Source organism: Leptinotarsa decemlineata, unplaced genomic scaffold, assembly GCF_025532065.1.
Source record: "Leptinotarsa decemlineata unplaced genomic scaffold, Ldec_3_MD MMD2_tig00002974_RagTag_RagTag, whole genome shotgun sequence".
NCBI lineage: Eukaryota > Metazoa > Arthropoda > Insecta > Coleoptera > Chrysomelidae > Leptinotarsa > Leptinotarsa decemlineata.
In genome coordinates, this window is record NW_027412578.1 from 9,571,174 (window position 1) to 9,583,831 (window position 12,658).

The 12,658-nt window shown below is 35.7% G+C and overlaps 1 protein-coding gene across 2 annotated transcripts in view; it reads right to left on the reverse strand.

The window, feature by feature from the left end:
• fru (sex determination protein fruitless) overlaps positions 1-12,658 on the reverse strand; it is a 58,163-nt gene that overhangs the window by 24,178 nt on the left and 21,327 nt on the right. For both annotated transcript variants that reach the window (XM_023160322.2, XM_023160320.2), the window contains exon 4: positions 9,079-9,199. In XM_023160322.2, the coding sequence (XP_023016090.2) occupies positions 9,079-9,199 (121 nt within the window). The remainder of the gene's footprint in view (positions 1-9,078; positions 9,200-12,658) is intronic.

Here is a 12,658-nt window from a genome sequence, read left to right on the forward strand (position 1 = left end):
AATATTGAAGGAAGTGTTGCTAGAAAATCCACGAATTTCAAAATTAAATCTTTTGCGTCTTCATCGAATGGTCTTGAAATTAAAATAAAGCTGCCGAGCCATCATATTCAGTAATTCAAAATTATTTGCGGAAAATTAGGAATTCAAGTACATGCAATGAAAGATTCAATGGTACAAATGAGAAAAATTTCCCACACCAAATAATAATTTCACCAATACAGTTGAACCATTCATTTATTATACAGATGAGGCGATACAATAGGATCCTTCATTAGAACAAAGCGCAAAAAACTCGCGATCTCCCCCTTTTACATAACATGAAAATGATACACATATTTACATTAGAGCAATAATAGAACAATAATAATCTAAGTAAATCTATTAAAAACAATAGAGACAAAACTTTGATGTCGGATAGATCAGGAGTATATAAGCTGACTTGTGGCTCTTGTCCAAAACTGTATATTGGCCAAACAGGAAGAACATTTTTCCAACGAATTAATGAACATAGGAGTAGTTTTGTAAATAGAAAGACCAATTCCACATTTGCAAACCATCTTTTAGCAGAAGGACATGAGTTGAATCATGAGTACGATGTGTTACATTCAGAAGAGAAGAGTTTGAAACTTAATCTTCTAGAATGTTTAGAAATCAATAGATTCAGGAATTCGGTAATTTACTGAATGATCAATTAGAACTTAATAATTCTCCGTTACTGAATATTTTTTCAAATGTGGAAAATGGAACATAAGTGCAGGTAATTTAATTCGTTAGAAACTCAGGTAAAATATCAGCTACTTAAAATTCAGGTACTTCGTTTACAGGTACTCCATAAACTATATATATATTTAGTATTGAATGTGTAGAATTAGTTGAAAGACACGCCAGATGAAGCCATTGTATGGCGAAACACGTGTTGCGTTTTTGTAAAACAATTTAGTGAAAATCTCACAATAAAGTGTTTTTGGAATACGTTACATTAGAGTGTAGATCATGAAAAGTTAGCTGATAAAGTATCATTTAGCAGTAAAAGTCATCACGCTTCATTCCTAGTTGATATGTTTATAACAATAACATGTGCAAAAATAATCAGAAAAGGCTTTATAATATTATTTATATATCTGAAAAAAAAACAAAAGGAATATTAAACAACGATATATTTTTGATGTTTTCACCCTCGAAAGAACGTTTACATTTAATGTTTCTTACAAATGTATTCTCAGTTTCTTAAATCATTTCGATAAATGAACTGACAATATTTGAAACAACAGATCAAGTATTTACCGTTTTACCCTTGTTTCATAGAGTAGATAGTGAAAATTAGGTTGTTTCAATAGACTTGCCAGTTTTTATCAATTGTGTGCTCGGGATTCGATAAATTCGACGAAGGCCGTTATTGGCTAGTCGATTGGCGAGAGGTCTGGGGAGTATGGTGGGTGAGACAGAACTTCAACACTCGATTAGTTTTATTTTCGAACAGTAATTTGTGAAACGTGTGAATGAGCGTTGTCGTGGAGCTTGATCGGACCTCTTTTGTTGACCTGTGCCGGCTGCTACAGATGCAGTTTTTGGTACAATAGGACTCTGTTGTGATGGTTTGGTCTGGTTGCAGAAAGTTATAGTGAATCATACCAGTTGCTGACCACCATACAGTAAACATGTTCTTTTTCAAAGGGTCCGCCTTTGGGAAGTGTCTGGGTGGGTCATCAGTGTCCAACCACTGTCATGAACGTCTCCTGTTGTCCTAGAGTATCCACTTTTTATCACACGTGACGATTAGATTAAAAAAAGGGATAGTTTTGGTTGCGTAGAAGCAAAAAAAAAAAGACCTCGAAACGTGACAATTTTTGTCATTCAAATCGTGGGACACCCACTTTGTGAGCTTTTTGACCTTTCCAATACGTTTCTTTCTCAAAGTGGGCGATAACGCCCCCTTGTGGGGGCCTATAGGGGGGACAGAAAAGGGAACAGAAGATTGAGGGGCGTTGAAGCGGTTTAGGGGGGCGATGGCCAATTTAAAAATGTTTTTTTTGCTTTCAACACAAACTTTACCGCTTCTTTACGCTTAACGAGCGTTTCCTCGTGTCACGCCATCTAGGGGACTAGACAGTAACTATTTCCTGCCCCATAGTTGGCGGTAAGCTTCAATGCGAAGCGAGAAGTTTCTAGTCTCCATTCTCGAAAGTACTAGGCCCGCCCGCTGCCTCATATAAAAAGGCACGCACCATCTAGCCAGTAATGTCATTCGACAATATTACGAAAACAAGTGAATTTAGTTAGCGACTAGCTAGGTAAAGTGCTGTACGTGCGGTGATGAATAGTGTGAGTGGTGTCATTAGCAAGTTTTTAATACTCGATCTTCACTTCGGTATTTTTAAAGACAAAATTATGTCGGAAGCAAAAAAGAAGAAACGGCAGTATAGAGCAAAATGTATAAAATAGGGATTTATTGAAAATCACACAAATCCACCTTTGCCTATGTGCCTTCTTTGTCAAAAAACATTTTCGAATGAAGCGATGAAACCCTCAAGGTTACAAGATCATTTGAATAAAATACATTCAGATAAAAAAGACAAAAGTATGACTTATTTTCAAGGACTGCAAAAGAAACACTCAGCTCAGCCAACGGTGTCAAAAGTTTTTTCAGCTTCTTCTAAGCAAGATGACGATGGACTCCAAGCTTCCTACAATATTTCCTTGCTAATTGCTCAAACAGGTAAACCTCACACTATTGGAGAGTATTTAATTTTACCGACAATAAAAGAAGTAATAACTACTGTGATCCATGAACCAGCGGCAGATATTATCAAAAAAATTCCTTTGAGCAATAGTTTCGTGCAAAGACGAATTGATGAGATAGCTGAAAACATTAAAGAGTTATTGTGCAATCTTCTGAAAACTTCTAAATGCTCAATTTAGTTAGATGAGTCCACTTTACCAACCAATGAAGCATTGTTGTTGTCATACGTGAGGTTTATTGAAAATGAGAAAATATATCAAGAACTACTATTGCCAGAAATTTAGAGACGATACAAAAGGAGAAACCATATATAATACACTGGAAAAATTTTGTGATGAGAAAGAAGTTCCACTGAAGAGTATTATATCAGCTGCTACAGATGGCGCTCCGGCTATGACAGGACGTCAAAAAGACTTCATAGCGTACTTAAAAAGTAAAATTCCAGATGTGCTCGCTGCGTCATTCATAGGCAACATTTGCTTGCAAAAATTTGAGTGAGCGCCTCTCCCAATCACTGCAATATATCATCACGGCAGTTAATAAAATCCGAAACAGCTCTTTAAGTGACAGATTATTTAATCAACTTTATGTTGCTAATGATGAAGATTTCAACCGATTGCTATTTCACACAGAAGTTGGTTATCAAGAGGTAACTGTCTGACTCGATTTTACAATCTATTTGACTCTGGTAATAGAGTTATTGGAAAACAAAGACAAAGAATTGCAAGGCAACCTCATCACTTCAAAGAATGATATTGCGTACTTGACACACATGTATGAATTATTTAATGATGTCCATTTCCAAGTTCAAGTTGACGATTTGAATTTTATTAAAACAAAACATGTCATTGCTGCTTTCGTAGCCAAATTGCTCTTATACAAGAATAATATCGGCAGAAGTGAGTTCCGCAATTTCCCTAATTTGTCAGCAGTATCCTCCAACAATGACGACTTGCTTGTTTACTGCCAACATTTTAGAGAACCTCCACAGTGATTTCGCGGAACAATTCCAGGACATAAGAAGAACTCATAGAACTGATAACGAACGAGGAAATAAAAATAAAATTAAAAAATGAATACCAAGAATTTTGGCTACAAAAGCCAATCCCGCAATGGCACCCTGGATTGAGGTCCATCGTTCAACGATTTTTGATAGCATTCCCATCATCGTATTTGTGTGAACGTGAATTTAGTGCTGTGGCAACGTTGCTAACTGAAAAGAGAAATCGGTTGCAGATTACCGAACGCGGTGACTTACGGTTGTTTTTGAGTAAATTCGAGCCTGATATTAACAAACTTGTTAAAAATCAAATCCATCCTTCACATTAGATTAGTTTTAAAATTCAAATTGAAATGTTTCTTTTAATAAAATGAATAAAAATTTTCCTTATATTACAAAACGGTGTTTTACATTAACCTTATCAGTAAGTCTTTTCAAATGAACATAATTCAATTATTAAAATAATGCCTGCAATTGTGATTCTTAAGATGAAGTAAAGTAAAACAATTTGGGGGGCGATAGAAAATAATTAATTCTTGAAGTGGGAGGTAGACAAAATAAGTTTGAGAATCTCTGTTTTAAACCATTAAAAACCGCATGCTGACTCCCAGTTCTTCTGCCATCCCACGTACCGTTTGTGAATGGTCAGTCTCCACCAGGGTCCTCAAATCACATCCCATTAAAACAGACAGAACTTTTGAAACAACCTAATAGAATCTATGACAGCTTAACACCTATAAAACCAATAAAATTCAAGGCTATCAACTTCGTTCAAAGTTAATAACGTTTGTGAGTTTGAAATATTATTCCACTTATTTTACAATGCATTCGTGACTCTCGGTCTTCCAGTTTATTTTTGGCGCGATTCTCCGTCTTCCTGTTCATTTTTGAATCTCCAAGTGATGGAAAATTAGGCTCCATTTACCTATAGGACAGTGCTCTGGAGAAATCACATTCTAAAAGAAATTGTAGAGTAATATTCATCATACTTACCTTCAAACAAAGTAATGATGAAGAGCACCATAACAGCAAAACACTAGGTTAATGGTTTACTCTTGGAATTTTCACATTCACATAACAGATAAATCGGTTTTCATTGATGACTGAAACAGTAAGAGTGGTGTGGAACTGCTTCATTGCAATACATATTCAACTATTCATCAAGTTATCGCTTGGCGAAGATCATGTCCAGTAGTGAAACAGACATTTGTGGGTTTTTGAGTTACCTTATGCAAGAGATATTTGAATTATCAACATCTATATAAAAAACAGGATACCTCACAATGCCTGAGTGGAAAAACATGCCTTAGAGATTATGGTAGAAATGTAATCAGTGTTCAATAAGAGGGCAGTGGGCATTATCCGATATCAGTTAGACATAATCAGCTTGAGGGTTCAAGTTTTAATGACAATTTGCCTTTTGAATCTTCTTAAAAATTTGCAGATCCAAGACCAAAAGTTGTGAACAGTGGTGCCAATATAATGAAAGTAAATGTTCCAAAATATTCATTACCTACTACTTGCTGATTTCCAACCATTGAAATATCATAAAATTTGCCGGATCTTTCGACATTATTGTTAAACGAATAGAAACAGTCGATGAACCATTTCCATAATGAAAATTATAAATGAAATTTCAAAATTTACAATTTGGAAAACAAACTAAAAAAGTCATTTATATTTGGGATGCAAAGTTTTCAAACTCCTTGATGACTTTATCCAAAAATCTCCAAATATTGATATTTTTAAATCTAGACTTAAAGTATTACTTATTGAAGAGAAACTGTTACAGTATTGTTTGAAGGTGGTTGACAATCTTTCGTGGTGTATTTCATCAGTTCGGACTTCCATTGTCTAATATAATATAAATTGATTTGAAATGGGGAATGTTCCTCAATTTGGGTTAGTACAGCAAATGCAAGTTTGAACAAAATAAAGTTGAGTTTGATTCATGATTTTTTCAAATTCACTTCGAAAAGCATTCAAATTGATGTTTCAAATGTTGGGTTTTTATTTTTAAAGGGATTTGTTTCTAATTCACATATTGACAACAATGCCTATATCAAGTTGAAATAATTTATACCTACCTAGATATTCTACTTTAAAAAAGGAAAATTATCTTTATAAATCAACAATTGAGGCAAAATATAAATTATAGTTCAATACCACCTCCACAAGCCACATAAACAACAGTTGCTTTGTTATTTATTTATATAGAGGAAGATAGGTTAGGTGCACAAAATGTCATGTGTCACAGAATGTCTCGGAACTCGGAACATAAGTAAACAGAACAGCACGCCTCTGAAATATGTCATCTTTGTTTGTCTCATACAGGTAACAGATTCATTGTCCTTTATTAGCTATAACCGATGTGGCCAAATGGTGAAATAGAAACGAATTCCTTTAAATGAATGCATTATTTCATTCCTTTTTTTTAAGTATTTAAATAATTTTTTAAAGAAAAAGGTTGAAATGATAATTTTAAAATGCGTTGTTTTAGAGCTCTTTTATGAAAACAACTTGATTTTCGTCAGGAGGAACATTCCTGAAAAAATTATTAAAAAGATTAACCGAAAATAACAATTTTATTGAACAAAAAAACTGAAATTACAAAGTAATAACATAAAACCAAACAACCAAAAAAAATAAAAAATTGAAATATTAATAAAAGCTGAAAATTAAAAATTATTATTAACAAAAAATGAAAAATTAAAAGATTCCAAACCAAGTTATGTCACGACGTTTCGATTGTTACTATCCACAATCGTCTTCGTGTGATAACATTCCTCCGAGATCCGACTATTTATAGGCCATTCGAGTGCTTTCACCTATCCCCTCTTCCCTCTCTCCGCTTCATTGGTTTTAGCGGGAGATGACCGTTTGGCGGGAGATGGTCGTTTTTCGCTTGATTAGAGGTTTCTATATGTTACGTATCTCTACGCTAGCTTGACTACACAACAACGCATTTAGTCAAGCTAGTGGAATTGGCCGCGGTGGTAGTGCGCCCGACTCACGATCGGAAGGCCGTGGGTTCGATTCCCGCCTCGACCAGATATCTTTCTCGAGATAATTTACCTGATGAAGCTGGAATGATTCTGCAACCGTGTTAGGAATCACACGTTAAAAGGTAACACCTTGTTAGTTTTTAGCTCGCACAAGTTTCTAAACTTCTGAGAGTTGTCGTTCGTATGGGGGCGACAGCTGATTAACGGAAAAACAGAACAGATTTCAGCGTAGAGATACGTAACATATGGAAACCTCTAATCAAGCGAAAAACGACCAACTCCCGCCAAACGGTCATCTTCCGTTAAAAACAATGAAGCGGGGAGAGGGAAGAGGGGATAGGTGAAAGCACTCGAATGGCCTATAAACACTCGGATCTTGAAGGAATAAGTCCAGTTATCACTCGAAGACGATTGTGGATACTAACAATCGAAAAGTCGTGACATAACTTGGTTTGCAATCTTATAAGGGTTCAATCTCAGGGTTTTTTGAAAGGGGTTGCTGCTGATCCAATGAGACACAGGATAGGGTGCGAAACAGTCTATTTTCAGTTCGAGGGGGAGACAGAGTACTTATTTGGTTGTTGACTTGGTTCTAAAATAATTACAGGCACGGGGCTTGACGGCGAATCTTGTCCTTAAGGACCACAGTAAGGTAATTTAGAACGAAGTTCACTTTAAAAAGCAAGCAAGAAAAATCTTCGAACAATCGAGCAAATATGGCGCATTAAAAACCTTTTCACTCAGGTCTCTAGAGACGAAAAAAGAATCTCGACCGTCGTTCATAAAAAACCCGACACTGGAAATACTTTGCAAATGCAAAAAACCCGTCAGAGTGAAATATTGGTTGCCTATCCCGAGGGCATAAGAGCCGTTGCTACTTATGATCAAGGGAGGCAGAAAACTGTAAACAACAGGAATCGGCCTCCACTACGGCGGATAAGTTACCGAGAAAATTCACCAGATGGCGAAACGATACAAGTTAAAATGGAAATAAATCAAATAGAAATAGATGTGTTTTGTCACAATCTTTTAATTTTTATTATTCATTTTTTGTTAATAATCATTTTTAATTTTCAGCTTTAATTAATATTTCACTTTTTTATTGTTTTGGTTGTTGTTTGGTTTTATGTTATTTCTTTGTAATTTCAGTTTTTTTTTCAATAAAATTGTTATTATCGGTTAATCTTTTCAATATTTTTTTTAGTAATTTCAAATCAATTTATATTATATTAGACAATGGAAGTCCGAACTGATGAAAGACACCTGTTACAATATTAATGAATTAATGTAATGATTCTATCTAGAAGAAAACACTTTTTCTCACCAGAACAAAAATGCTGTATCTCGATGCGCGTTTTGCTAACCAAGTTAGAATCATCAGGAATTGACTAAAAACAGTTTTGGTTCATCTTCCGAAGATGCTAACTTGGTTAGTGAAACACACTTGGAGAGACCAGAACATACCTTATAATTTTTTATCAGTCAACTTGCATCATGCAGTGAATATACATTTTCCTAGATTATTAACTGAAAAAATTTGTAAATTTGAGAACGTCTCCATCGAACAGTGAAGAGTAAGTTATTTTGGATTCAATACGTATGATATTTTCATGGATTTTATACATGATTGATAATGCTTTATTAGGAATGACTACAAAACACTTTTCAAAACTATATTTAACGGTCGGAGTCATGATCAGGGAGAACAAAACCCCAGATTGAAGGCATGTTTCGAATGTAACATTTAGTACTAAACGTTTCGTCTGCTACTGCGGCAGACATCATCAGTGGTATGTGCGTTGGTTATATCTCGAAGTATCAGCAACAACTGACTTTTCAAAAAATCTGTCAGCCGTGAAACTCAAATGATTCAAGAAAAATACAGTGTGTTTTTTGAACATGTTCACACGATTCAAGTGAAAAGAAATTAGGTCAAAGTTGAAGTGAAGAATCTCAATTTTTCAACTTATTCGCCTCTCTGTATATAGAGCTTTTCGCCATTTATATTGTTTCTTGACAGCTTTCATATTTTGTATGACATTACATTCAATAATAATAATTAAATAAGAAGGCTTTGTTGGTAAAATATAAAAAAGTATCACGTTTGAAAGAACTGCCATTTAAATTAGTGGTTAACTCAAATCTTGACCCACTGTGTCTCAAAGGGGGAGAAAACCCACCATTTTGAAAAACAGTATTCTTTATGGTCTCACTGAAATCGGATATGGCCCGAAACCATGCAATCGAGAAATAGGAGAGAAATACTCTACCAAGCGGTCTAAAGAAGAATAAAAAGCGTACTACATGCTGACATTATCGATGATGGAACTTACCGTCAATTGTATCCGTGATTTCCGGAGGAGGTATGGAAGGTGTTTCGTTGTCGCCAAGCTCCGACAGCTGATGAGCCCCCAACAATTTCACCTCATCTTGATGCACGCTCACACTCCCTCCCTAAATGAAAACATTTGATGAATTCGGAGAGTTTGACTAGAATATTTTCAGTTAGGTCCAAAAAGCGAAGTTACTGTGTTTACAATAAACAAATCAGTTTACGAAAATACAAAAATAAAACGAAATTAGGAATGGAGGAAAATAGTGTGCCCATTACTGAAAAAAAAAAAAAACAAAGCAATGTACGGAGGATGAAACGGGGCGAATTTTTGGGGTGGAAAATAGTTTTTCACGATTTGATCTGTATGAACCATTTCTCCACATAATCACTACACATAAAATTTTTGTATATAGTTAATTTCTGAAATTGATTGCTTCCTTCCTTTCTTTAGAAGATTCCGGCAGGAGAAGTAGAAGGCCAAAAACTTTCTTTCCTAAAAATTATTCTCCTAAAAATATTCTCTTTCAATTTAAGCAAATTTCTATGACTGGGACTTAATCAAATGAGCGAATGAATGTTATTTACGTACTGTCATCAATGACATGGGTGTATTTAACCTTTTCCGTGACAAAAAATCGTAATTATGAACGAATTGAGTGTTTTTTCTTATAAAGTTATCTGTGTTTGCTACTGTAGAGCCAATAAGGCAAGTGTCTTACGGCGAAACATTAGACGTCTAGCAGTGAGGATGACAGTGTTCCAAGTACGGAAAATTTTACTTCTTTCGTTAATTTTATTGTGTAGGAATCCTGTGAATGATATGTGATTCGATTCCATTGCGAATGTTTGGAATACAAACGTTATAGAGAAAAGTGTTTTTCGTATAATTCAGTGTCCATATAAAAGTATTTATTTCTAAAGTATTTTTCATTCGTGCAATTCAAGGTTTATATGGAAATAGCTGTTTCGAAAGAGCTTTTTCTTCCAGTTTGTGTCTGAAAGTTACTTCTTTGCATGATCTACACATCTTTGTAAAGATTTAATTCTTGAAAGTGATTGCTTCCTTCCTTTCTTTGGAAGATTCCCACATTTTTTTTGTAACAAGATGGAGAAGTAGGAGGCCAAAAACTTTCTTTCACATAAAAACTGTATTGTTCATTAATGATATTTAAGATTTTATGTCGATGTTAGTTACAAGATGCCTCAATGACAGCAATTTCCTGAAAATAGTTTTTTTATTGGAAAATTTTCGAGATGGTACACAAGAAGTAACATTACCTTAAAAAAAAATTGCCAGAAAAAGTGAAGAACAAAAAATGTTTTTCGAAATTAAGTTTTTTCAGCATTTTTTGATACATTTTTCCATAGTATTGTTATTGACACAATTTGAAAGTGGAGGTTTCAACAAAGAAAGAGCCACTACTAATAAAAAAATTAGGTATTTTAGGCTTGAAATGAATAAAAAAAAATCTAAATGAAACGTTCTACTGTTTTTGACAGATTGAGGGATATTGAGGGAGCTATTCGGAAGCTTGTGACTAAATTTCGAACCCAGTTTACATTATTGGACATTTAACCACCAACACGCATAAGTAGAGTGAGGACTGAAGAAAATTTTGCGGCTATATCCGCCAGTGTTCGTGATGACCGTGAAATGTCGATTCGCCGCCGTTCGCAGCAATTGGGCCTCTGTTACTCCACTACGTGGAAAATTTTGCGAAAGGATTTGGGTGTAAAACCTTATAAGATACAGCTGGTGCAAGACTTGAAGCCACACGACCTCCCACAACGTCTAACATTTGTTGAATGGGCGTTGGCAAAGTTGGAGGAAGATCCAGATTTTTATCGAAAAATTGTGTTCAGTGACGAGTGACAGGCAAAATTGCCACATTTGGAGTGAAGACCAGCCACAAGCATTGCAAGAGGTACCGATGCATCCCGAAACAGTCACTGTTTGGTGTGGATTATGGGTCGGTGGCATCATCGGGCCGTACTTCTTCAAAGATGACAATGACCGGAACGTTACTGTGAATGCCGAGCACTACCGTGTGATGATTGACGACTTTTTGTTGCCCAAAATGGAAGAATTGGAGATGCCTGATATGTGGTTTCAACAAGACGGAGCCACATGCCACACGGCACGCGAAACAATGGCCCAATTAAGGCCGCCTTCGGTGAACAGTTTATTTCTCGTTTGGGCCTTTCAATTGGCCGCCTAGATCATGCGATTTAACGCCTTTGGATTATTTCTTGTGGGGTCATGTTAAGACTCATGTCTACAAGGATAAACCAGCAACGACTGACGCTCTGGAAGCTAATATTGAAGCATTTATACGTGAAATACCGGTCGATATGTTAGAGAGAGTGTGCCAAAATTGAAACTTGCGCATGGGCCATCTAAAGCGGAGCCGCGTTAATCGTTAATCGTTAATCGAATATACGTAGAACGCGAAATTTGAACATTCACCCAATTTTTTGAACAGCCATCTATATACATTTTTGTATACATTTCTTCCTCCTCTTATTTTTTGAAAGTAACAATTACGTCTCTGCTACTTTGGTTTTGGTATCTTGAATAAGATTGACCTCAGGAGCTTATTTAAAATCATGTATGTCATGAATTTCCAATAAGCAAAGTTCTCTTTTAGGTAAAATTACCTGGAAAATATTATAATTCAATTATTTACCAAATTCATTAAATGGTACATTAAAAAAAATTATTCCGGTGATGGAATATTAGACAGTGTTTTCAGTTATGAAACATAACAAGTGAATTCTGCAGAAAAGGAGATTGAGTTTACTTATTGATATAGTACGCGCCAACTAAGATGAGTCAGCGCAGAAACGTAAAATCGTTCTGTGTTGAAAGACTCCGCCCACTTGAGTCATATTTCGCCAATGTACTATTGACATCAGTTTGTGTGACCAATTACTATCTCCTGGAGCGGGTACAATTTGGTTTTAAAAGCGCATCAAAATCTCATCTTAGTTGGCGCGTATACAGGGCGGGCCATCGAAAACTTGGCATGGAGGTTTTGGGTACTAATCTTGCCAATCTCAAAAAACGCTCAGACAGGTCGATTTTTATTGGGAGAGGGACAGTTTTTTTCCATTTACAGCGTCGACACTTCAACCCCGGAGCAGAGGGGTGAACAACCCTTGGAATTTTAATAGGGCCCTGAAGGCGAGTCACACATCGTTTGAAAGATCTTGGAATTCTCTAAACAACTGTGTACATTTTTTTAATTTGGACGAACCATATTAAATTTAGAGTTGAAGTTACTTACTTTATTCTCATGTTAGCATATACTCAAAATGGGCACCTCCAGCTTTCATGCAATAAGAGAGATTCTGCTGGAAACGTTCTAGAACATTGTGGAACATTTCTGGAGTGATTTAGCGACATTCATTTGTGATTCTTTGCCATAAATTTTCGAGCGATGCAGGAGTACAGTAAAATCTGCTTTTCAAATGACCCCACAGAAAGAAATCTAACGGCGAAAGGTCTGGTGATCGTAGTGGCCATTCGATAGTGCCCCGCCTCCCAATCCAGTGATCCGGAAAAGTCTTATCTAAAT